Source organism: Leiobunum rupestre, chromosome 6, assembly GCF_980474605.1.
Source record: "Leiobunum rupestre chromosome 6, qqLeiRupe1.1.hap1, whole genome shotgun sequence".
NCBI classification, from domain to species: Eukaryota; Metazoa; Arthropoda; class Arachnida; order Opiliones; family Sclerosomatidae; genus Leiobunum; species Leiobunum rupestre.
In genome coordinates this window covers 45,404,699-45,431,518 of record NC_143389.1, presented here as the reverse complement: position 1 = coordinate 45,431,518, position 26,820 = coordinate 45,404,699, and the positions used below count along the sequence as shown (strand labels likewise).

The window sequence follows — 26,820 nt, the reverse complement described above, 5'->3', positions numbered from 1 at the left end:
TTTCCCAGAATCAAACATTTTCTTCGAATTTGCGTATTTGGTTTTGGTGCGAACACTCTTTGGAGGGTAAAGTTTCTGGTTTCTTTTATCTTTCTCTCTGGAAAAGGTTTGTTTGGGTAGCGAGCAAAAGAGGTAGAAAATTCAACAAAGACGGAGAGGCAAAGAACCTTTTTTCCCCTCTTGCGTCGTGTCGTTCTTCTTCCGGCGTTGCTTAGAAGCTGTTTGTATAGTAAGAGTCTCTGATAACGGAATCCGCCTGGTTCCTCGTCAGCGTCACTTGTATCTTCTTTTTTACCAGCTCTTCCCGCAAAGCCTTGACGTCGCTTTCGGCTTGTTCTCGCAACTGGAAAATCAAAACGAAGGCGACAAAATCAATTTTTATACTTAATTTTTTTACGCTCTTGTTTGAATATAAATTCTATCCCGCCAAACTACGTTGGAAATAAACTAGTTTGAATGCCTGCCCTACGTTTCAGAAACGCATTATCTCCAAAAATGGCATTTCGAGATAAATCGATTTTTGTAATTCTTATGAAAAATAACAATATTACAGCTATATTATCAGCTAGGCTAATACCCAAGGCACCACCTTAGGCCTAAGTCATCAAGCGACTTTTGAAGCCATTAATTCAGGTGGCCGGGTTACAATGCGTAGGAGGGTGGTGGCAAGCCCTGCATGCCACGAGATCGAGCCAACAGCTCCCTACACTAACTATTACCGTTAACCTCGACAAGTTTTTATGGAAGTATTTAGGTAACTTAAAACTAGTTGTAAGGGGTTTCTTTTGGTCCGCAATTTAAATATGACAACGACTATCGCCAAAATTAGGTAAATTACAGAATAATTTGGCATAATGCTAAAACTCTTGGCAGAAACGCATTATGTGGTTTAATAATACTGAGTAACGGCCATTGTGACTGTTACCTTGGGAATGCCACTGAAGAAATTAGAGCAGACGAAATTATCCGAAATGAAGACTCTTATTGGTTAATAACGACATAATGCGTTTCTGAAAATTTCCGACGGTCGTTAATGCGTTTCTGCGGAGTATTTTCGAAACTTTTAAATTTCAATGCGTTTTTGCATTTTAACATCTCGGAAACTAGACCAGATAGAAAAATACGGATTTCAAATTTAGAATCAGAGCCTTAAAATTAGTACGAGGAGCATTCAAACTCAAAAAGTCCAAAATGGTCGATAATGCGTTTCAGAAAAGTAGGGCAGTACTGTCCAACGTCTGCGCGGTTAAAGTAAACGAAAGGAATTGCGTGATTTAAAATTTCACCAGGTCTCATCTTAGCCACGTTTCAACCCTATCCTTTATCGACAAATGTTACCATTATTAATCCAACAATAAATCTCTAATAGTTCATTTAATATTTGAACTCTTTTATTAGGCATGCGAGATAAAGGCATCAATGATCTTAGCCAGATCGAAGCGGCCGTGCCCTGAATAAACTATTTGAATGTAGATTTTAGCGAAACAACTCTAGGTGATTTCTAGAGCTCATTCGAATATCATCAATAATCTCTCACCTGGATGCCAAATTACAAATACGAATAATACCAATCAGTTAAAGAAAGTATAACCCTAGCAGGCAAGATCAAGCTTTCGCCAATACTCGCTCGTGGCGCTACAGTCTAGAACTTTCAAAATTATCACCCTGCTGCGAGTAATAACGGAGGCTTTGACTTTTACGGCTAGGTTTATATTTCCTTTATGTAATTTTTGTAACCCTGTTAAATTCTATTATAAAAATTGCCCTTCCGTTAAAAACACGTTGACAGTTTGTGTTTACTACTTTTTCTGTCACACCATTTAAATAAACTTCGTAGTTTCCCATTGTCTCTTAATAGCCTATTGACTTGTTCCAACAGACTATTCATTTCCGTATTTAGCTCGAAATAGAGAAGTTATCAAAATAAAGAGATTTTATCAACAAACCCATACTTTCTTCTTTAAAATATTACACTATACGGCACTGACTAATATGGTTTTGATGGGGCCTAAATGTGAACAGGGCAGATGTAAAGCGAGTAAACAAAACTAGCTCTGAGCGTTACAGGCTAATGAGTGGCACCGGAGTCGAGCGGATCCATTTAATTGACAGCTCTAACGCCCCATCGCGTCGATACGCTAAAATTTTTTTTATAAATTTTTTTCTGGTAAATTATTGTTTTAAATTAGAGCTCAGGGAAACGGATAAATTAACCGCCAAAATTTCAATGAATCATAAAAAATTCGACTAACTGTTTATTTACGGGTATTATTCACGACTATTATACGACTTAATATGCAACAAATAAGTTTTTATTCGGATAATTTTCGGATATGAATATAAAAGAAATGAACGGAAAATTTCCTATCCGAACACCAAGCTCAATTTGAAATTTAATTTAAAATGTTTTCCAATTTGGTTCGGCTTGTTTTCATTCTAGACCTGACTATTAGCAACGTTTATAAAACATCCATTTATGTTAATTAGGGAGAGCGTATTCGCGTGACCGGAGTACCTGGCAAATTTGGTATCAGACGATGTTTGTTTAATAGCTATAAATATATCTCGCTATACGGAATATACTCTCAAAAATACGTTTTCGTGACGAAAATAACCAAGCACTCTCGGAAGCAGTCGTGCTACAAATCATTACGTTTCTGATGAAAGGCTATAGCTCTAATGTCTATCCGTGGTAAACGGGTCTTACACCAAAAAATATTGTTTTGATTGTTCCGTTCGGGTGATCTTACCCTATATTCGGCGGCGTGCCTTATTTTGGCCCCTTCGGCTCTCCGTCTCAGATCTTCAATTTCCTGGAGCATCCGGAGAATCATGATTTTGTAACTGAACTGCGAAGAGAAAAAGAATTTATAGAAACGTTGTAGCCAAACTAAGGGAGATAATGTCCAAATCGCGTTGCGGATTTTTATAAATTACGAGACTCTCCCCGCGATCAATTCTTTTTCGAACGAGCACGCCATTCGCGATCGGGTTTGCCGATAGTCACGCTGCGTCGAAAATATATCTGGGACACCAGCCTAACCGGGGACGCCCATAAAAAGAACGTTGACTATTTCGCACGAAACTGGAATCTATAAATTTTCGAAGAGCGTAAATAGCCTCGGAACACGCTTTATTAGATTTGAAACAAAGTTAAGGCCTCCTTTCCACTAACGAGCCTTTGCGGAGATATAGTTTTTGTAGCTTTTGGCTCGTAAATCTTACGACAGCCGTTTATCGCGTTACCAAAACTTCTCATCTCCGTTCGAAACAAAGACCCTTGAAAGGCTGAAATGAGACGCGAAGGAGACGCGTCGAACGTATAGCTAAAGCTGTTGAGGCCGCGGTGAATCACTCCGATAAAAACCCGCTAAGTTGAGACGTCGGGTTTTTGCGTCCTATTAGGTAAAGGTTTGTTTTTACTCGAGGAATGAAGCCTCTATTGGCATATACCTTATTGGAAGGTAGTTCGCCTTTGGTGACTCCGAAGCTGGGTATGTCCAAGGATCCTCCTTGTACTTTAGAGATTAATTCTCGCAAGTACTTCTCCAAGTCCAGTCTTAGCCGAGAACACTCTTCCTCGAGTCTCGGGGTTTGCTTTTTCGCCTCCAAGTAGCGACGTCTCCAAGCTTCTCGAGCTGACGTCATAAAAAAACGTGAATATATAAATTGAGGCTTTTTTATATTCATTTCTCGTTTATCGATATTCGTACGATGAACTAATCGATAAATATACGATAAACTTTCCGCTATAAACTACAAAGTAGAAAAATAAATGTCCATTACCTTGTTCTTTGTTTTTGTTGGCTTTACTGTGCAGCAATCGTATCCGCCTGACGAGCCCCTCCCGTTGCGTCTCCAGCTCTTTTCGCTCGAGACGAATCTCGTTCAGGTATTTCTTCATATTTTCGACTATAGCAAATAATGACAACATTGTAAAGTATCGCTATTTACGAGTTCGTAACACGAAATGGTTTACGTACTGTCCATGTCCTCCAGATCCTTCATGATATTGTACGACGAGTAGAAGCGGTTCCCGTAAGCTCCGAGACCTTTGCCCTCGGCCCTTAGACCCAGCCTGGATATGCCGTTACTGTCGGAGTGAGAACGCCGCAAACTGCTGCCTATATTTTCTTGCACTTGCAGTCTGTCCGAACTGGACTTTCTCTTTGACGGTTGCAGTTTCTGCGTTCTCGTGGTAGTTCTTCTCGTGGTCGCTCCTTTCGTTTTCACCGCGACGGAAGCCTTCATTTTTTGACTATTTTTTACCTTTTTGGGTTTGACGGTGGAAGCGTCGCCAGTTGGATCGTTTGGTTCCGGTTCCTCCGCTGCCGGGACATCTTCCTCGTTTAGCGTTCCTTCATTGCCGGGGTCATCCGATATGATTTCATTCGTTGCACCGTCTGACACCGTTTCGGCGTTGACCTCGTTGGGCGTCAGTTCGTCGGGGCTCGCGTCTACCACCTCGACAGTCCCTGTTTCTACCGCGTTCAACTCAGCGTTCGCGTCAACTAGCGATAAATCGGCCGGATTTTCCTCGACGTTTTCCGCGGTTTTGGCGTCATCAGCCGATATGGCGTCTCCTTCCTTATTTTCTTCATTTTCGACTTCATTACCGGCAGAGACACCGTCTTCCGTTTCATTTTCTCGCGAATTCGTTTCAGTCTCAGTCGGCGTAGAATCTCCGTCGTCTTTTGAATCTGCGCAACCTTCCGCATCCACATTTTCCTTTTCGGGCTGATGACCGTGGTCGCTAGAAGCTGACTTTGGGCTCTCCGTGGCGGTTTCCGATTGAAAGTCCTCACTTCCTGTTTCCGATTTAACAGTAACTTCCGTTTCTTGGCTTTCTTTAGTCGACTGACTCGTCGCGGGTCGGCTTTTACTCGGCTCCTCTTCGGAAACCTTCGTTTCTTCCAGACATTCGGCGCTGTCCGGGGCGGTACCGGCGTCCCCATCTTGATTCGAATTGTCAATTTCCACAACGGACACGTCAATGGCCAGCTTACTCGTCGCGGACTCTTCGTCAATCTGGTCCGCGGTTCCCTCCCCGGCCCCGCTTTGTTCCGTCGGTTGAGACGTATCTAGTAACTTTTCCTCCGTGTCCCGCTCTAGGACCGGAAGCTCTTTGGATTCTCCGGAATCGTCGTTTATTTGGTCATCTTGGGGGACGGCGGCGTCGTTTTCTGGCTCCCCGGAGTTTTCACTTTCCTTTTCATCCTCCTGTCGAGAAGAGGTCCTTTCTTTTTCGCCGCCGACCTCCGCCCCCGCGCTCCCCGTTTCGCTCAACCGGGAAGAGGGACGCACGTCGCCCGCTCCCGCTTCATTTCCGGTCACTTCTTTTTTCATTTCCGGGCCGCACCCGCTTTCTCCTTCCAGCCCTCCTCCCGGTTCGACTTGCACGGATTCGGAAGATGTCGCTTCGTTCTCGGCCGTCTCTTTGATGGATAACTCGCGAATCAACACCGTTTCTCCGTCATTGGCGCCTTCTGTCTCCGTTTCTTCGGCTCCCGGCGCAGCCTGTACCGAATCGACGGGAACATTTTCAATTTCCTTTCCGTCCGCGTCTAAGAGTTTGATGGTGGTACTCTCGACGACCAATTCCCCGTCCTCCTCCTCCGTCACTTTCTTGTCGTTCTCTTCATTATTTTCAACCGCTGCCGTTTCATTCTCCGCGTTGGGATTGTTTTCCAGGATGGCTGTCGTGGCCGATTCCTGAGGCAAAGAAAAGGAATTCGAAATAAATGTTTACTATAGCCGCTTATGTTTTATTCAACTCAAAGTGAGAAACAAATATTGTCTTTCGAAAGCTTCGCGAATAGATATCTACTTAAACCAGGAATCCATATCTCTACTTGGAATGTTGTTCGCGGCAGATTTTCGTCTCGATGTGGCAGACGGATTTTTTGACGTCACTATATTAACTTAACAAACAACTATGTGAGAGGGGATTTTTTTAACTCTAAAGGATTTGTGTATTAGTTTCACCATAAGTGTATAATATTGTTACATAAGTGTGACAATTCCTATTCTTCACATGCAAACATTTTACGGAGAGCTAATCACAAGACAGACTGCATTACGGACTTCGTCGCCGTTTTTATATTAGGCCAACGACACTGGATGTAAATTGAATTTTTAGGGTTTATAAACCTTTATGCGTGTGAAAAAATTATCAATGGAGTTATGAAGCTCACACATTCGCGCAAACGACGGCCAGGAATCTCCTTCTGATAATTTTGGTTTGAGATCAAAGTAAAAATATTAATGACGTATTATTGAATCGGAAAATCAAATTAATTATTATTAATAATAACGTAAGTAAATAATCTTGTTACATAAGTGTGACACTTCCTAGTCTTCACATTCAAAAATTATACTGAGAGCTATTCATAAGACCGACTGCATTACGGGCTTCGTCACCGTTTTGCGTCCGCTTACTACCGCGTCACACGTAGCCTTTGACAACGCCTCGCTAGGAGGAGATTTTCTCATTGTGATGACGTCACTTCGTTACTAGCTCTCACAAGGAGACTACCCGAGGTGATTATCACGGATTTTGTTGAAACTCGGGGGTTAGGTAGACCTTATAGTAGTATGAAAATTACCAAAGGGAAAAGTTGCAATGGACTTTAGTTTTCCCATGGCAATCAAAATGTTTTTGATCTCTCAAAACGAAAAATCTCCATTTAAAAAAGCATGGAATTTACTTAAAAATTTTGAAAAAAATTAAATTTTCAAAACTTACCGAAAAAAATGAATTTGACCTATTTTGGGTAAAATTGATAAATTTTGGCTACATTTTAACAAAATTTGGGTAACCGAGAAAATATTATGCTTTTTTTAAATGGAGAGGTCAAAAACATTTTCGGTTGCCATAGGAAAACTAAAGCCCGTTGCAACTTTTCCCTTTGGCAATTTTCATACTACCATAAGGTCTACTTAACCCCCGAGTTTCAACAAAATCCGTGATAATCACCTTGTCAGTAAAATATTCCCCAAATTGACAAACTTATGGTAATATTATAACTTATGGTTTCCGGTATGGTGTCCGCCGCCGGTGTTCGCGCTATTTCTCGCGGTACGTTTGAGGTACAAAGACACATAGTACGTCGTTCAATTGCAAATATCAAGTCATCGCCGGCATTATGAAATTTTTTGAGATCGGTGCCCCGGAAGTGGGGCATTTGGCCATTTTAGTAGTGGTTGGCGATTTCATTTCTGGTGTTTTTCGATTAAAAATGTACATAACTCTTTAAATTAAGATCGACTTTGTTGTAAATTATATTTTTAGTTATTACTGATTATTTGTGAACTACTTTTTCGGTTGCATTAACAAATTTTAATTTTAAGTGACCCACGTTCGCACTTTTGTGATATTTGAATTTCGAACAAATTACAAAAAAAAAATTTCGTTCGCGTGTCGCTACCATAGAAATAGAAATGGGTAATTATTTCTGAAATCATCAGACTTTGCTGCTTGATAGTAACAGATTTTAACCAAACTTTTTTGCGCGTTCATCTACCTCTACAATGAAGATTTCCGAAGTTTACCGGAAATATTTCAAAAAATTTAAAAAGTTATGATTTTTTGAAATTTGAGTTTTTTGGTTTAAATTTGGTGTATGTTATTGACATTAATTTTAATATCGCGTTCGCTAAAGGTTGAGAAAACATAAAAAATGGGTATCCTAAGATAAAACTATACGCTGAAACAGAATTTGCAATCTATTTTATTGTATCTGCTATAAATTTTGATATACGAGCCAAAACGTGGGGTGACACTTAATATTTTACTCACTAGGCGGCACACCTCCAATATCAAGAAGACTTTTTTCAGTGCATCATCTTATACACAGAAACGTTCTTGTAAAATATCGTTTTGGTCTAAGCATTATTTCTATATAAAAATAATATAAAATTTTTCTAATTTTTGACCAATTATTTATTTAAATTTTTTTGAAGTAATATAAAAAACCACTAATGGTTATACTAAACAATTTCTATGCAATTTATTCCATTTTTAAGAACCGTGCTTTGGTCTTATTCAAACATTCGTTCGCAAAGTAGTAATGTCTTCACCTTGGTGATGTGGGACTTTTAACTACGCAAAAGAATTTCAAATTCCGAAATCCAGTGTTCATCTTTTCTATTTGGCCAGTTGTAAGAGCTCAATATTCCGTGCGGGTGAGTAAACTAATAAGTGATTCTCTGCATTCTGCATTTGTTTCTCTAACAACTCAGAAATATAACTTACGGCCCAAAATTGTGGCAACGTATTGGCCAGGCAAGAAGTCGGACCGTGGATGCAACGTTTCATCGCATATTTTAACTTTCATAAATGATTCTTCAACCGAGAGTCTGGCAATTTTCAATTCCGTTTGCCTAATTGTGATAAAAGATTGGTGACTGCGTGTTCCTTGAACGGTTTTAGTCTTTTCAAGTCTCTTTTTTAATATTATCACGATGTAAATCTACATAGATTTACATCGTGATAATATTAAACAGACTCTCGGTTGAAGAATCATTTATGAAAGTTAAAATATGCGATGAAACGTTGCATCCACGGTCCGACTTCTTGCCTGGCCAATACGTTGCCACAATTTTGGGCCGTAAGTTATATTTCTGAGTTGTTAGAGAAAAAAATGAAGAATGCAGAGAATCACTTATTAGTTTACTCACCCGCACGGAATATTGAGCTCTTACAACTGGCCAAATAGAAAAGATGAACACTGGATTTCGGAATTTGAAATTCTTTTGTGTAGTTAAAAGTCCCACATCACCAAGGTGAAGACATTACTACTTTGCGAACGAATGTTTGAAAAAGACCAAAGCACGGTTCTTAAAAATGGAATAAATTGCATAGAAATTGTTTAGTATAACCATTAGTGGTTTTTTATATTACTTCAAAAAAATTTAAATAAATAATTGGTCAAAAATTAGAAACATTTTATATTATTTTTATATAGAAATAATGCTTAGACCAAAACGATATTTTACAAGAACGTTTCTGTGTATAAGATGATGCACTGAAAAAAGTCTTCTTGATATTGGAGGTGTGCCGCCTAGTGAGTAAAATATTAAGTGTCACCCCACGTTTTGGCTCGTATATCAAAATTTATAGCAGATACAATAGAATAGATTTCAAATTCTGTTTCAGCGCACAGTTTTATCTTAGGATACCCTTTTTTTATGTTTTCCCAACCTTTAGCGAACACAATATTAAAATTAATGTCAATAACATACACCAAAATTAAACCAAAAAACTCAAATTTCAAAAAATTATAACTTTTAAAATTTTTGAAATATTTCCGGTAAACTTCGTAAATCTTCATTGTAGAGGTAGATGAACGTACAAAAAAAGTTTGGTTAAAATCTGTTACTATCATGCAGCAAAGTCTGATGATTTCAAAAATAATTACCCAAATGAGACTAGAACCACGATCGGATTGGGGGAAGACGTAGTAGCTAGAAGGCCGACATTAGATTGAAATTGCGCATACCCGCGCCATCTAATAAAGAAATTGAACTAAATATGATCGTCTGGTTTGTTCATGTTCTTCGACCGGTTTTCGACATTGTAGAGTGGTATTATTGCAACGACATTATATAAGGTAGGGAGCTGTTGGCTTGAACGCGTGGCATGCAGGGCTGGCCACCACCCTCCTACGCGGTCACCTGAATTAATGGCTTTAAAAGTCGCTTGATGACTTAGGCCTAAGGTGGTGCCAAGGGTATTAGCCTAGCTGATTATTATTTTTATTTATTATTAAGGTTTTTAAACAACTACGGAAATCATTACGTTCACAAGAATCTACACTACCGTAAATTACAGTTTTATAAACGTTTTAAATTTACTGGCCTTGAAATAAAATAAGCCTACATAGCTTATGTCTAATCGCTTTCCCTTTCATTTCCAGGTTTCGATCTCTGGAAATTTTGTTCAGGTGAACTTTGGCATATAACATAATTAGTTTTATAATTAAACTATTACGATGTTGTCCCATGATGCCCATAACGTCAAACATATGGTCTTGAAGTTCGCCGAAAATGAAAAACACTTATATTCCCATTATTCCGAGATTAGTATAAAAAAATTCCTAGAATATTACATACTTATGAACTGAGCATTTTATTTTTTTTCCGAAATCCGTTAGTACAGAGCAAAAATAAGCTATTTTTTACCATTTTTAATTATCCACGGTTATGCTTATAGACGCGAAAAACGCAAACACAAAAGTACCTTCACTGCGACAATGTTTAATGCGCTTGTCAGATGGCGCGGATAGCGTGATTCGACTCTAATGGCAGCCTTCTAGCTTGCCCGTTTCCTTTAAGATTGGCGGAGAGCGCAGTGGTTCTAGTATCATTTCTATTTCTATGGTCGCTACCTTATTTCCAAAACCAGGTAACTCAAAAAATTCTTTTTTCGATAAAATTCCTCTTGGGTTTTTTAAGTTAATGTACAAGATGATTGAAAATTTGTTCAAATTTTAATTTAATATTTAAAATATATTAATTAATGGGGGGATTGTGTGTACTTAAATGTCCGTGACATCTTGTTCAGTTTATTTTGTTTGTTTCTTTGTCAATTTCGCACTGGTTTCCATTCTAGGCTACTGGTAATACTGGAAAATAGTAAAAAATAAACCTTGTTCGGTAACTCGCCGACCTCGTGATGCGCGACAAATTACAATTTACAACCAGTTTCCCATTGGCTGAATGTAGTCACATGGGCCGACGTCATGCTTGAAACATTCGCTTACAAGTGCGTGAGCATATCTAGTAGGATTTGATCGACGCTAGAAGCGAGTCCCTTTCTACTTTCGCAAGCGCACGCAACTAGCACAAAATACAAGCGTGGATGAACACTGAAAAACTAGTAGTACTATAGCGTGGATTTTGAACAATTTCCAAATTTTTACACGCTAAAAGCTTCCACGAAAAACCGGCTTTATAGTCAAGGCTCGATTTACCATAAGACCCATTAGATACTAGTGCTCGGCATTCGATTAATTTTTATCCATGAATAAAATAAGCTCGGCGATATTTAAATAATATTTATTTAAATAACCAATAGTTGAATACAAATTATAAAATGTTTAAATAATCGAAAGTGAATAAGCCTATTATTTAAATAAAACAAATTTTTTTTTAAATAAATATCACTTTTATTCAAATAAATGCTTGGTTGCGTAAAAAACATAATTAAATAAGTTAAAAGGATATTCTTTTTACCAACGTTTTTTAAATAAATCGGAAACTTTGTGGATAACGAATAAACAATTCCGAGCACTATTAGATACAGTACCTACGGCTTACGTAAGTTTTAGGTGATAAGGTGGGGTGGTATTGTGTTAAGCTCTTTCGCCTTGCAACAAGAGGAGTCGGGGTCGATCCCACCTTGTGCACTGGGTGAAAACCGGTGAAAACTCGAAACAATTCCTTCTGCGTAGAGTTTGAAAGCTCTCGTTACAAAGGTTTTTCCCCGAGTTCTTCGGTTTCCTCTTTTCATAAAAACGTAACGGTAACCTGTCAGTTTGGCGAAAACTATGTTGGCGAATGGTTTTTGGAGGTAAAATCTACGTTGGCGAAGATGACGATATATTTTTTCCACCTTATCTTATGAATCGTTATTCATAATTTTTTGATTTATACGTATAGGCATAAGTCTATAATATTATTCCATAAGTTTGTCACTTTGGGGAATATTTTACTGATAGCTAGTTACGGAGTGACGTCATCACAAGAAGAAAATCTCCATCTATCAAAGGCTACGTGTGACGCGTTCGCAAGCGGACGCGAAACGGCGACGAAGTCCGTCTGTTTTGTGAATAGCTCTCAGCAAAACTTTTGTATGTGAAAAATAGGACGTGTCACACTTATGTAACAATATTATACACTTATAATATAGGGCATAATAGAGCGCAATATTTTATTCATTCTATTCTTTCAACGCCCTGATTATCGAAGGGTGACACAATCGATTCGCTATTCTATTAGGAGTTTGACATGCAAAACTGCAGCAAAAGAAATATATAACTTATAAATTGGTAAAGAATATCGGGCGAAATCAAAGTTCACCGCATTAAAATAATATATTTTTCTTTAAACACATATAGCTGCAGACCAGCAGTAGGTTTTTAAACATTTGTTTTTATATGAAATTTTAATTTTATGGAAATGAAATTCTTCAATAAATTCAATTTTCGCCAAAATGGTTTAATTTTTTCACGTATTCACCAAAGTGGTTTTCTAATATTATATTTTGCTTGATATTAGCGAATCAAATTATTAGCCAAAATGGTTTTCATCCAACTAACCTCCATTCATTTAACCCTGCCACATGAGTTAAAGACTTGGTGGTGCCTTCGATATTAGCGTAGCTGATTATTGTATATTATATACACCGTGCCTAGAGCTTACGAAAGTAAAATTCAGCCCTGGTCCTGGTAATAATTCAGATGAGTTCCTATTAAAACTATACTTTCCCCTTATTGGTCGGATTTTAAAAGTCAAATATATCATTTGTCCCTTACTTTGGGAACATTTACAGGCGTAAAAAGACTTAGCCCAAAATCTTTTTGTCACTGAAGTTATACTTCAATCAAGTATCCGTGGTTCCGCGGTAGAACGCTCACCTGTCGTGCAAGAGGGCTCGGGTTCGAATCCCGGCTGATTAAAAAGTTATACTACACCCAATGACAAAAAGAGGGCGCTTTTGGAAAAACCTTTTCCCTGATTCTAAGAAACTGGGTACGCAGTGATTACCCTTTGCCCCGAAAATGCGAACGCAGGCCTGACCCACAGACAGACAGACACGGTGGTTGTATATCCCCTCCTAGGGTACAAAGTCCCCTCGGAGAGGTAAAAAGTAAGTAGTCTGTCTCTTCTCGACAACTGCGAGTAGATTGAAAAGGTGAAACCTCCGTAAATCCTTAGAAAGCCCGACAAATCCCGATAAAAACGTAAAAAAAATGTCGTATTGACCATCAAGGTTTTCAGCTCAAGTCACTAACAACATCTGATACGCTGACAAAGTTGAAACGTTACGTCTTTGCTAGATAAAGGACTGCTTTTCGCTCGGCCAAAAACACCGTCACGGCGCGCGTCGACGCCAAAAAAACAACATTGTATTGGACGGATATTTTAAAAGTTGACGCTCACCATTAAGCCTAAGCTCTATATAGGGTGTTTCAAAAGGTTTTGCAAAAGTTTTAAGTTAAAAGAGCGCCAGGAGTTGTAGGGGGCGAGTTGAGAAGTATGCCTGTTTTCCCCCATTTTCCTACGACGAGTTAAAAGAGGGCCAGAGAGCTTCAAAGTTGGCCTACTAACCCCTAGAAGTAGGCTGCAACAAGCACACAACCAAGCAGCGGGGAAATGCGAACATTAAGGTTTGGGTTCGTGTGATAGGTAAAAAAGGACTTTGTAAACAAATCGAGGTAACCAGCGTACAAAGTAAACTTAAGGGGGAAGACTACAGTGGCCATTGTCTTGTTTCGCGCTATTTCAAGCTGAACTCTTTTAATTTTGTATTTTAACTTATAAAATTAATATGTAAGTGTAGAACAGCCTCTTGTTCAGTGCTTAAAATAATTTTGACAATTTTAAATTTAAAAGTAATTAAGTTATTACGTTTTAATTCGGACCCCCGGAGCTAAACAAGTTGGGCAAGCGCCCAAACTACCCTTTAGTTAGGACCTTATATCTCGTTAACTATTAATATTATAATTATCAAAATTATTTTAAGCACTAGAGGAAGGTTCAGCCTAATAAGAAAAATATAATTCAATGATGTAATTGTTAAAACGGAAACGTTCAGCTTGAACGAAAAAGAGGCTTTTACTGTATTCTTCCCTCTTAAGCAGTATTTAAAGTCCTTGCTACTTGTTTTTGCGCTCGTTGCAGCCTACTTCCAGGAGCTAGTAGGCCACACTTTTAACCTCTCTTTTAACTCATCGTAGAAAAATGAAAAAAAAAACATGTATACTTCTCAGCTCACACCCTACCACTCCTTCAAATTTTTGCATAACCTTTTGAAACACCCTGTATATATGTATATGTATATGTATATATATATTTATATACCTCTGTATGTTCCGGTTCTCCTTCGTCACCTTTTTCCTGACTGTCGTCTTTTCTGTTTTCTTCGTTTTCGTCCTCTTCTTTGAGTTTTCCGTAGTTGGCTTCAGACAGGGCTTGCTTCTTGGCGATCCTCGAAGACTTTAGGTTCGATTCCGCCTTTCTGCCGCCGTTGCTTTTGTTGACGCCAGGGACATTTTTGGTCATTCCTTCGGACGTCTGCCCCCGAGAAACGCCTCCTCCCGTCCTCCTCCGACTCGTCAAAGTGTCCTTCACGCGAACTCTCTCGCTGGCAGTGTCCGAATCGGCCGAATAATTGGCACCCCCCGCGGCGGCCGCCGCTGCTCGACGACGTTGTCGGGCTTCGGTCAAAGGGTACTTGCGAATCTGCGATTTGTTGCTTTGGACGGGAACGCTATACGCGTTAGAGCCAAAATAATAGCGAATAAGTCACCGATTTTAATATGAATTAGTTTATACTTATTTAATTTTCCGGAAAAATAAAATGCGGAAAAATTTCCGGAAAATTTTCCGAATTGCGGAAAATTTTCCGCAAATCGGAAAAATAAAAATTTTAAACATAAATTACCTTTTAAGGGTTTTTAATGTTTTTAACTTTTTATCGATATAAAATGTCTAATATCAGTAAACATACTAAAAAACATTATTTAGCCTATGTTATATTGTTAATCAGTTTAAACTAGTCTAGAGGTTTAGTTTTACTTTCAGATTCGAAAAAATGAGGCGAAATAGCCGCTTTATTTAAATTTGATAAAAATATATTAGGCTAATCATAGAATGAAAACTTTTCTTAATTTTTTTCGGAAAAATACGGAAATTTTTCCGTGAAAAAGGTCTCGGTCATTTTCCGGAAAATTTTCCGACTTACAACACTAGTTTATACGTTCCTATTAATCAATACTGTTGATTTTTCAATTGAATTTCAATACATTCTTCTACGACTATATATCCTGGATATTAATTTCTACGCGAACCCGGTCCTATGGCGGATAAATATAGCCTTCGCGAATCGTTCGAAAAATTCCAATATTGAAAGACCATGTAGTCAGACTTCACTTTCAAAATTATTGGTTTGAAAAGCTAAAATAATTCTGTCACGCGACACGTTAATATACTTCCGCCGAAAATTTATGGAAAATGAAAGAGGTTTTGGGAGTTTTAAAATATTGAAAAGTTTATACGGGGAAAATATTTACGCGCGCCTTCGTCAATATCTAAAATGGCATTTTTCTAACGTCTCTTACCCAAGATTCGTTCGTCACTATAAAACCGCGGAACGCCTTCAAAGATACACGTCCTCTTACAGGGCCGTGTTTTGGCCTAGGAAAAATAGGAAATTGCCTAGGGCCCGTATATTTCGAGGGGCCCAGTTTATTTTCAGTAGTGTATGCCCATAAAATCTACGATTCAATATTCATAGTATATTTAAACAGAATACCGAAAATGCTTTAATCTAAACAAATGAACAAGACTCATGGGTCCCGTATTATCTTAAAATCCCATACGCACGCGGGTACTTCCTTAATGAACTATATACCAAAGAGATGCAAATACGCCTAATTTCCCAACAGATATATTCCGTCCGTCAGTCACAAATCAGAAATGGAATTGTATCATATCATTGAGTTGGGAATATTAATCTAGAGATACAATCATATCTGCTCCCCGCGAAACAAGTTTTTGAAAATTACGAATGTGCCGTCTCCTCTAAAATGACGAGAAAACTTTATCATATGACCCGTGGCGCCATCCATTATTTTTGAAAAAACAATCTTTTTGCCTGAAAACGCGTCTTATTTGAACGAACCATTGAGAGATAGACGGCGCCACGGGTAGAATGATGAAGGTTTCTCGTCATTTGGGAGCAGACGGCAGTATTCTTATTTTTTAAAAACTTGTATCGCGAAATACTGAAATCCGACGTTTTGATTGGACCTCTAGATTAATATTCCCAACTCAATGTATCATATAATAACGGATTAAAATAGTTGAAATTATTTTAAAATTTCTATTAAAGTATTAGTTCTATAATTCATACCTATACTCAGAAAATAACAATATAAGTATAAGGGCCCGGTTTGAAGACCATGCCTAGAGCCCGGAAATCTACTAACACGGCCCTGGCAATTTTAAGCCTAAATTTCCTCCGGCTTCTTTGAAGTTCTTTCAACCAAATTTAGTATAGCTTTATTTCCTAATTAAAATTAGGACGAAATTTTCGTCAATCACGAAAATGATCGTTAATAAGCCCTTTACTTAGCAGATGTTGTTTACAACTCCGTAACTTTAGTTTCCCTATCTTTAGACCATACTGGTTTGAGATCGGTATAAGTTAAAAAGTTGTATTTTAGTAATGGATGGGAGCGGTAAAGATCAAACCAAATCTATCATCGCGCGCCAGAAAAAAATTGTCTAAGAAAGCGAGAAACGGAGGAATGAAAAATAAGTGTGGAAAAGCTCTCGAGTCCATTTACCAGAGAATTCGAGTGTAGTTTTCGGGGCTGAATCTGATGAAAAAGTGACAAATGGTAAAGAGTTACCGTTAGCCCTAAAAAAGGAAGTGTTCGCGGATGAAAGAGAGCGGAGAGCGACGTCAAGAAAAAAGAAGACCAAATGACTTTCCAACGAAAAGAGCCCTCTTTTCAAACTGATAAATTCGTAAAAAGCCGCCGAGAGCTACCAAGATAAAACATTTATTTCTTCGCAACACGATTCCGGCCCTCACATCTTACTCGTTTAAAAAAAAAATCTTCGTATAATCTTTATTTCCACAACAGTTATATTTTTATTTTCTTATAAAAATAAAAACTACGGGGGCTGTTGCATTAAGGTTATAAAATTTGTGATGACTTAGTTAATCCGAAAAACTTTTTTTTCTTAAATTCTTTAAGATTTCTTCCTACATGGTCTTAAAAATCTTCATTCTATAGATCACGCAAAACGCGGCTTTAAGTTGAAATTCGTAAATTGAAGTTGAAGGATTGATATTAGAGAAAAAAAGTGATTTATTTACCCGTTAGGTTTAGTCCTGGGAGGATTTCGGTTGCGAGTGGCGGGTCCGTTGACCGTCGAGAGTGTGGTCTGTTGGTCAGCGACATTGGCGGTGGCGCTCCCTCCGACCCGCGCTATTTGGGAGGATGAGGCGGTGACCACGTCAGCTGCCATGTCCTCCGATGACGTCGACGAACTGCCTTGACCCGACGTCGTCGGCGATTGGACCGGACCCGGTGACGTGAGCTCGTCGTTGCTGTCCGGCGTGCCTAACATTCGAAATTAGCGGGGATGGTCAAGATCCACGTAAAAGGACGGAGGGAACGAGGAGGGGCGACGAAAACAAATAAGCTCCCAAACAAAATGACCGATGCCAAAATGGAAAATAATAAACTAAATGACGTGGGCTGTGGGACGAATTGAAACGGGGAGGGAGCGGGGAGGCGAAGGCAGACGCTTGACCTAGGCTCGTCCAGACGACCATCCTCTCGTATGTATACGCTTACCTCTGTTTCGGGTGGACCTCGGACTGAACTTGGTACTATCGGTCAAGCTATCGTCCAGTCCACTGTCCTCGGCTTGGGACCAACGGGAGTCGTAGACGCCCTCTTTAATGTAAATCTCGGGTTCGGAAGCCTGTAAAATAATGGGTGGGTTATGGAAAAAAGCCAGAAATGGGTGGCAAGCGAGATACCAAGGCACGCTTAATGAAGAATGTTTCTCCATTATTACGTTTCTTTTTTCGCGAAGGACCAACCGCCTCTTTCAATGATATAATGTATTTCGGCCCTTTTCTAATGCTTGTATACCGTTCTTTCGCGTTGCAGCGGGCGGGTTTATTTTTAGAGAGGATGTCCCTTTAAAAAAACACAGGCGAGATTCGAGCGTATAAAAAAGGTGCCATTTTGGGACTTTTTTCCCGCTGCTGTGGGAAATTAATTAGTCTCCGGCCTTAACATGATAATTAGCCCGACAGATAGTGTTTAGAAAATGACGACTATTTTAATTGCGGTACAAGGAAAATGCATTTCTGGAAATAAGCTCGAGTCGGTTTCATTTTCTCTCCTTTTTTTTAAGTAAAATATTTTCAACCGTGAAATAATGAAGCGTTTGTTATTAAATTTTTAGTTTTCGTTGAATTTTCTTTATTGAAAATGGCTGACGGTTGGACGTGGACTGAGGACAAGGTCTAAATTTATCTATGGTGGAATAGGAAATATAAGGTTAATCTATGTCTGTTAATTGACAGAATTGAAGTTGGCCTTTGACCATTGTCATCTTGTAACTGCGATATTAGTTTAGGAATAATATGGCCGCGCTATTTGATAATCGAACGGGACAGAAGCTGTCAAAATAAATATTAGATTATCGATTTTATTTAGATGTATACTTATTATTTTATTTGTGAAATTTCAGTAACAGAACGAGTGTCTTTCACGAATGTATTTTCGAGAATACAACCCTAACAAAAACCATTTTTATGTGTTTTTAAACGAAGCCACAGATCCAGGGTTAATGCTGTAGTGAGAGTACCAATTTATGCCTTAATTTAAAGCTCAATATTTAATTCGCAACGTTATAATAGATGGGAAAGTATAAACAACATTTCGCCTGTATCTAAAGTCATTCGGCTAAAATCTGGACGCGCTAGAAAGCTTTTATCCGCCGACACGGATGATAATTACGTAAAAAACGGCGGGACAACGCGCGCGTTAGGACTATATACACCTAATAAGATAACAACGTAAGCTCGACCTCTCTCTGGGAGTATCCCGGGGGAATTTAGTCGCTCTCAACCGCGTAACCCTATCTACAAAGCGAATCTTTTAATCCGTTAAATTTGAATAAAATGCCGCGGGTGACATTCCATTAGCTAAAATCTGTCGTTTTATTAGTGAACACGCGGCGACGGCTTTCATCATCTTCCGGCGCGTCAAAACCGTGACGACATTCCATTAAGGGGCGCTGCCAACTCCCCGGAATGCGTCCGTGCCCCTTTAATTCGCGCTTCCTTCCTGCACCGCCGAAGATCGCGCGCGGGGTCGACTAATTTCCCCGGTTTCGTTCTTACCTCGGCGGGAACACGGAGGAACTGTCCGTCCGCCTCGTGTCCGGCGGGATAAAAATGCTCCGGCTGGTCAAGCGATTACGAAGAATCAACTATTTGGCGTTTGTGGGTTTTCGTCGCGATATATTTAGTAGCCCGGAGACGATCGAGTTTTTGTCTCCCAGGCCGCCGCTGCCCGTCGCGCTTATAAATGCAACTCTCCGCGCCTGTTTTGTGTACGAGGGAAGTTGCCATGGGGAAATCAATAGGGAGAGGAAGATTTCGCTTCCCTCTTTCTCACTACGCGTTCAAATATTTTGACCCGTCCCGAATATATCCCGTACATCCTTTCTACGTAAACTGGATTTGGGGAAGACGGACGAACGTAAGTGGCTTTCGGCTGATTGATAACGTCCGATTGAGCCTCAATTGTCTATTTACAGAAGGACCGATTCTTTAACGGGAATGTGTTTGCGGTTTTTACTTTCTAACTCTACTCGATATGTAGTTCAGCGTGTCGTCTGTTCACTTTTATTACCGTTAGCTGGCTAATATTTAGAGCGTGACGTGGGAACGCTATTCTTTTACCCGAGGGGGTAGCCACTTTGAAAACAATTGTACAACAGATTTCTGATTTACAAAGATTTACGATATTTCAGAAATATTTCCACATATTTTCGTTTATTTCTCTAGATTTCCAGAAATATGGAAAATATTTCCGTTAATTTCTCTAGATTTCCAGAAATATGAAAAATATTTCCGTTTATTTCTCTAGATTTCCAGAAATATGGAAAATATTTCCGTTAATTTCTCTAGATTTCCAGAAATATGGAAAATATTTCCGTTTATTTCTCTAGATTTCCAGAAATATCGAAAATGTTTCCGTTTGTTTCTCTAGATTTCCAGAAATATCGAAAATGTTTCCGTTTGTTTCTCTAGATTTCCAATATTTCTTTAGATTTTTCGATTTCCAGAAATATTGAAAATATTTATATTTATTTCTCTATAGATTTACAATATTTCATTCGATTTCTCGATTTCCAGAAAAATCGAAAATATTTCCGTTTATTTCTCTAGATTTACAGAAATATCGAATACATTTCCGTTTATTTCTCTAGATTTACAGAAATATCGAATACATTTCCGTTTATTTCTCTAGATTTACAGAAATATCGAATACATTTCCGTTTATTTCTCTAGATTTCCCATATTTCTTTAGATTTTTCGATTTCCAGAAATATTGAAAATATTTATATTTATTTCTCTAGATTTACAATATTTCTTTCGATTTCTCGATTTCCAGAAAAATCGAAAATATTTCCGTTTATTTCTAGATTTCCAGAAATATCGAAATTATTTCTGTTTATTTATCTAGATTTTCAATATATCCGTTTATTTATCTAGATTTCCAATATATCCGTTTACTTCTCTAGATTTCCTGAAATATCGAAAATATTTCCGTTTATTTCTCTAGATTTACAATATTTCTTTCATTTTCTCGAGATTTGAAATATTTCTTTAGATTTCTCGATTACAAGAAATATCGAAAATATATTTCCGTTTATTTCTCTAGATTTAAAATATTTCTTTGGATTTCTCGAGATTTCTAATATTTCTTTGGATTTCTCTAGATTTATAATATTTCTCTTGTATTTCTAGATTTCCAGAAATATCGAAAATATTTGTGTTTATCTAGATTTCCAATATGTATCCCGAATTTGCAATATTTCTCCTCGATTACCAATATTTCCTATATTTCTTGTAGATTTCTAGATTTCCGGAAATAATTATTTCGATTTCTCACGGTTTGTACACCAGATTTCTTAAGTGGATACCCCGTCGCTTATACCGGTATTCGAAACGCGAAACTTTCGTAATACGTATTTCGCAAATTTCCTAATCAATGAATTGCGACACAAATTCTATACTGTATAAGGCAAATTACTCGTCACCTCCTTTTCAATTTACCAAAATGCTACTTATTGGCTTTTTCCCAGACACTCGTGGGTTTTACTGTATACTTGTCAGCTACGTTCGATACACCGCGCCTGTTCTTATTCACCGGAATTGGGTGTAAGTCCGGAATTAAGGGAACGTAATAAAGTTGTAGGTGCATACAATGTCCCCGGCGCGTGCTGCAACCACCTTCTCGTATCACGCAACTTCAACGACACTGAACAACGAGAAGCCCTCCGAGTATTATTTCAGTATACAAAGAATCTCAATGCACACGATTCTTCGTGATGTGAGTAGTAAAACAGTGTTCGTTGTTATTTAATCAGGCTTATAGGGGAATCTTGTAAAATAGTTGTCGGTGGTGATTCGCTTAACATTATATAGCCGTACAAAACTCTTCTAGGTTCTAATTAGATAGTCTTACATTTCAAAAATTAAATTGGCTAATTTGCAAATTGTCTATTATTTTATTAATTTAATAATATTTAATTAATATTAATTTATTGATTTTTTAATTTTTATGATTTCAAAGTTTTATATAATTTAGTACCATATTTTTACCAAAAACAAATATGTTTTAATTTTTAAAGACTTAGTCTATATATATGTGTATAATGAATTTATTAACTTTAAGCTAATAATCATATAGAAGATTTTTTTTTTGAAAACCTATTTTGGTACTTTACAAATAAAATTCCACCTACAGGTAGAATCCAATGGAACATTGGGGTGGAAGTACATGAAAGATTATATTTAAACCCAAATTATAGCAATTGGCTAGGTTTTTTCTTTTTCAAAAATACTATATAAAATTGATTTAAATCAATTTTAGAAGAGCGCAATTTGCGCCGCTCAAAAAAAAAGAGCCAAAAGAGACGACAGAAAATTAGCCGCTCTAAAACGAGTGAGACCTAGCGGATGTTTAAAAAAATGCCCAACATTGCAACGTCTTATATTCGACGTAATTTAAAGGGCCACAGAATCGTTTGAAGTTTGAGGGTGGCTGGACTACAGAATCACGATGTTTTGAACTGAGTCTGGTGATGGAAAGGGAGGATCTACCTGAAATCCCACCCGAATTTTTCAAAAGATTCTGTTTCCCTTTAACCCAGTGCCGTACCATTAAATTGGTAGTTTTTGATATAAGAATGGTATCCCGAGACTTTATTTTGTTATATAGGCTGAAAATGTGTTGAGCTAATTTACAAATCAACTCAAAGAAGGTTAGTGGAGTTACCATTAGAACCTGCCTGCTCAGTGCCCCAATTGGAACCCGGCTGTACCACTTTAGACCACGGTTCAAACGCTTACTATTTAGCCCCGCCCGTTTCTCCAGACGCATTCTCAGCACGGTGCCAATGGACCCTTAGCAGCGTTCACACATACCCTCTCCAACGATGCGAGTGCTCCCGCAACGGATGGATCCTGTCGTGTGAACAGTGACCGTTGCGCGTCCCAGCGTTTCAGATCGCTTCGGCTGAACTGCTTCGTCGACCATTTTGGCAGCGATTCGTGATGTCATCGAGTCGATTTTTTTTAACCATTAAGGCTTGTTTTACAAAAATCGACAATGGTGTATTTTTTTGCGCCTAATAAAATTTTTACGCCTTTTTTAGAAGAAAATGTTTCGCAACTTTTTGTCTATTTGTTTAAAAAATACAACAAAATTCTTCTGGGTGAATGCAGTTTTAATTAGAATGTTTTCACTCAAATGCGTGAGCAGACGAACTTCTAATTATATTTCTATACTACGCATGCCCAATTTTCTTCAAAACTCACTGGAAATCAAACGTGTGAACCAGGGCCGGACTTAGAGATCCTGGGCCCATAGGCAGATTAGGAGTCTGGGCCCCCTTTTCACGCGCTGCATTTACTCTTAACCTTGAAACTAGGCTGTGCCTGAATTTCCTTGATTCAGCGTAGAAGTCTGAGCTCTACGGCTATATTACTAAATAAAAGCTCTTAACAATCGTCGACTAAATACGCGATAATTATGCAACATTTCGATTTAAGGCTGCGTCCGTAAACTGCAAGGCAGAAATTTTGGTAATTTTAAAACAAAGTCTTCTACCTAGGAATTTCTCCAATATAAATTACGATTGATATTATAGATTTATGCCTTTGAATATAGTAATTACGGTCACTGGAGGGCCCCTTCCAAGGATGGGCCACTAGGCCACGGCCTAGGTTGGCCTAGGCGGAAATACGGCACTGGTGTGAACAAAAACATTTCCAAGCGCTAAGAACCGCAGCGAGATCGAAACGAGGTAAAACGTTTCCGAGGGTACGTGTGAACGTGGATTTTGATATTCCAAGCGTATACGTAACGTACTAGCCCGCTCCACTTCGAAACTTTGCGGTCAGAATTGTTGTATCGGCGGCGATGTACGAGAAAGATAGTCTGGAGTACAACGCGTATAGGTACATTCGCGGGTCGGTTGTAACAGGCGCTTAACCCTCTTTGGGGATAGAAAATTGTTTTCCGATATAAAAAGGAACTATTTACATCCATCGAATGCTTTTAGGGGTACATTAAAAGTCCTACTGGTATCTCACTAATAATAGCGATTGTCTCTTTTTAATATTATCGCGTAAAATGAGCAAAAGTTGCTAGAGTCGCGATCTTACGTATATTTTCTTTTCGGAGGGAATAAAAGAAACGGGGTTAGTCGCGTATCTTTCGTGAAACTTTAAAAACGGGAAATGGGTTTCGAAGGCAACTCGGCGGAAGTTTTCAATCTGCCAAGCAGCTGCTTTTTGGTATATCGAAAATATTAAGCAAGAAATACGGGGTTAATAAATAGCGTATCCTGGAAACGGAGAGAATAGACTTTACCCTTTTCCCGCAATTGTTACGCGGTGTCAATTGAAAGTATTTAGTTTTTTATTTCAACGGAAATCGATAGAGAAAAGAATACAAAAGAAGTTATATCTGTACGACCTCTTCCCCCTCCCTCCCCCCCCCCTGTAGTTTCTCCTCAGAGTCGATTATTAGGGGGCAATGGAAAAATAAACAGGTGAGTCCAATAGCTCGCGAATGCGACCTAGAAGTAATATAAATTGTAACCGGCTGTGCTGGGTCTTCGATGAACGGAAAAATAAAGTCCAGACATTTAACATAGTGCCCCGTTAACCTTTATTTTACTTACTTTAAAACATAAATGCACTAATATACTATACAGGGTGTTTCAAAAGGTTATGCAAAAAGGTTAAGGATTTGTAGGGGGTAAGTTGAGAAGTATGCCTGTTTTCCCCATTTTCCTACGATGAGTTAAAAGAGCGCCAGAGAGCTTCAAAGTTTAAGTTTAATTTTTTACGCTGACTATCTCGATTTGTTTACAAATTCCTTTTTTACCTATCACACGAACCCAAACCTTAATGTTCGCATTTCCCTGCTGCTTGGTTGTGCGCTTGTTGCAGCCTATTTCCAGGGGCTAGTAGGCCACACTTTGAATCTCTCTGGCGCTCTTTTAACTCATCGTAGGAAAATGGAGAAAAAACAAGCATACTTCTCAACTCACCCCTACAACTCCTTAAATTTTATGCACAACTTTTTGAAACACCCTGTATATAGAAATTTAAAGAAAATGCACTTACGTAGGGGGGCATGAAATTTTTCACCTTCATCTCCATTTCCTGTTTAGGTTTTACCTATAAGATATAAAATGAATTTCGATTTTTTGGTATTTATTAATTTTTTTTACCTAGTGCGTAAATATGAAATTAAAAATGCTACACATATTAACCTTTTAATATTTAGAATTTGCATAATTACACTTGCACGGGTATAATGTCATAAATTTAATTACGTAACTTTTCCTACTGTTCTTTCGCGCTTACATTAACGCCCCTTTCCAATACAGTTTCCAAAATAAAGTCGTAAATGTAATTTCTCCCATAACGACCCGACTAGTGTAATTGGACATTTGCTAATGATCCCGTTAGTTTCAAGTTATAAATAGCGTCTAAATTCGCAATTTAACGACATAGAACTAGAAATTTAATTTGGCCCCTCTAACCGTACGTAATAGAAATTCTCCGAAACAGCTCGAAAACCGATACGAAAATTCGTGACCAAAAAGCGCCTCAGACTCGTTACGCTATAAATCTCTTTCATAGTCCAGTTCCCTTTTCCGCGTTTTTGGAGAAATTTTCCGAGCATCTCTGTGGCAAAGAAGAGGGAAATTCAATGCCTCTACGGTCATTAGGATTGACGTCGACGTATTTTCCAAAAGAGAGAAAAAAAAAGGAATATACCTATAGGCCTTCAACCGCTAACCCTAGATCGATTTCGGGACCTTTTTATACAACGAGGAATACAATTTCGTATGGACGTTAACAATGAGCTTAGAACGCTTCTTTTAGTGGAGGGACATTGCGATCCCAAAAAAAAAACCCGAGTAGAATAAAATTGTACTAGCGATAACTTACTTGAGTGAAATTTCTTCCGACGCTTCGTAAGAAGATGTAACTGCGAGGTAAAACTTCGAATCCCAGTTGCTCGTCAATCTCATTTCGAAGTTCAAATAACGTCTGATGAGGCAAAACTCTGAAAAGATTGCGTTAATTTATTGATACGAGTGACCTATTTCTAGAGTCCGGTCAATTTCCAATATCGTAGGTTGTTATTTATTTTTATACTATTGAAATTTATAGCAATGAGATTTCCAATTATTATTCTCCTTGCAAAACAAATCAGATTTAGTAACGTATTGATTATACGAAATACAACGAAATCAATTATTTTCCTTTGGAATCTGGTTCTTATCCCTTTTAGTTACGTGTCTGTTGTTTATGGTCGATTTGGCTGGAGTTTTTTGTTTCGCGTGACCTTTCGCGTATTTACTTCCGGTGTTAATCTAGCATTACGGAAAACGACTGAAACTTTCTATATTTAGTAAAAGCCGTACATTCGAAGGGATTTAAGGGCTAGGTCCTCTCTCAGAAATGGAAGTGAGAGAGATATAGAAATTCGCGAGGTTTCCAAGGAAACGGCCTATCCGCCGTTGTATCGCGATAGATACATGATGGACGACTCGGGCGCCAACGCGAGCGTCCCTGGTCTGCCCGAAATGATTACCCTAAAACACACAAAATGATCAAACTCGGGAATTTTATGGCGAGGAGATTTTAATGGGAACTTTGTTGGTAGAGAGAAAAAGTACAATGTAACAATTTGCTCGGCCATTTTTAATTCTCGCGGGATGAATTAACTTCGAAAGACCTAAAAGAAAATAATTTAAGCGATTATGCACGTACCTGACAAAGCCAGACGAAATGGAATAGTCTATGATTTGGTTTTTGGCTAACTTCCGCCTCTCCACCCAACGTTCTTCAGGGGCCAAGTACACATGCAGATCCACTAACTGAAAAAAAAACCAATCATAATTTTTTTTTATGTTGTAAGTCGGAACATTTTACGGAAAGTGACCGAGGCATTTTTTTCCGGAAATTTGTTTGTATTTTTCCGAAAAAAATAAAAAGTGACATTTTGGCTTCATTTTTTAGAATCTATAAGTAAAACTAAACATCTAGACTAGTTTAAACTGATTAACAATGTAACACTATTTTGTAGTATGTTTACTGATATTAGACATTTTATATCGATAAAATGTTAAAAACATTAAAAACCTTTAAAAAATAATTTATGTTTAAATTTTTAATTTTTCCGATTTGCGGAAAATTTTCCGCATTTTATTTACTTACCAATTTTTTACTTATTATTA

General features: G+C 38.2%; 1 protein-coding gene across 1 annotated transcript; it reads right to left on the bottom strand.

Annotated features, from left to right (window-relative positions):
• Nucleotides 1-26,533, bottom strand: LOC149941137 (uncharacterized). The gene is made up of 12 exons (XM_090179424.1): nucleotides 26,516-26,533; nucleotides 26,354-26,460; nucleotides 25,526-25,643; nucleotides 24,692-24,745; nucleotides 17,598-17,727; nucleotides 17,114-17,360; nucleotides 14,086-14,494; nucleotides 3,984-5,712; nucleotides 3,787-3,912; nucleotides 3,454-3,638; nucleotides 2,751-2,849; nucleotides 1-343 (listed from the first exon to the last, which is right to left on the bottom strand). Exons 1-12 carry the CDS (start codon nucleotides 26,531-26,533, stop codon nucleotides 212-214), a joined length of 3,354 nt encoding a protein of 1,117 aa, XP_090035550.1. The 3' UTR covers nucleotides 1-211.
• Nucleotides 26,534-26,820: the final 287 nt, after the last annotated feature.

What these genes read in the sequence shown, in the direction of transcription:
- LOC149941137 (XM_090179424.1), bottom strand. An exon ending in ATTTCGTCTGGCTTTGTCAG is followed by an intron (nt 25,644 to 26,353) that starts GTACGTGCATAA and finishes CAATCTTTTCAG; the next exon opens with AGTTTTGCCTCATCAGACGT. An exon ending in CCCAGGACTAAACCTAACGG is followed by an intron (nt 14,495 to 17,113) that starts GTAAATAAATCA and finishes TAACGCGTATAG; the next exon opens with CGTTCCCGTCCAAAGCAACA.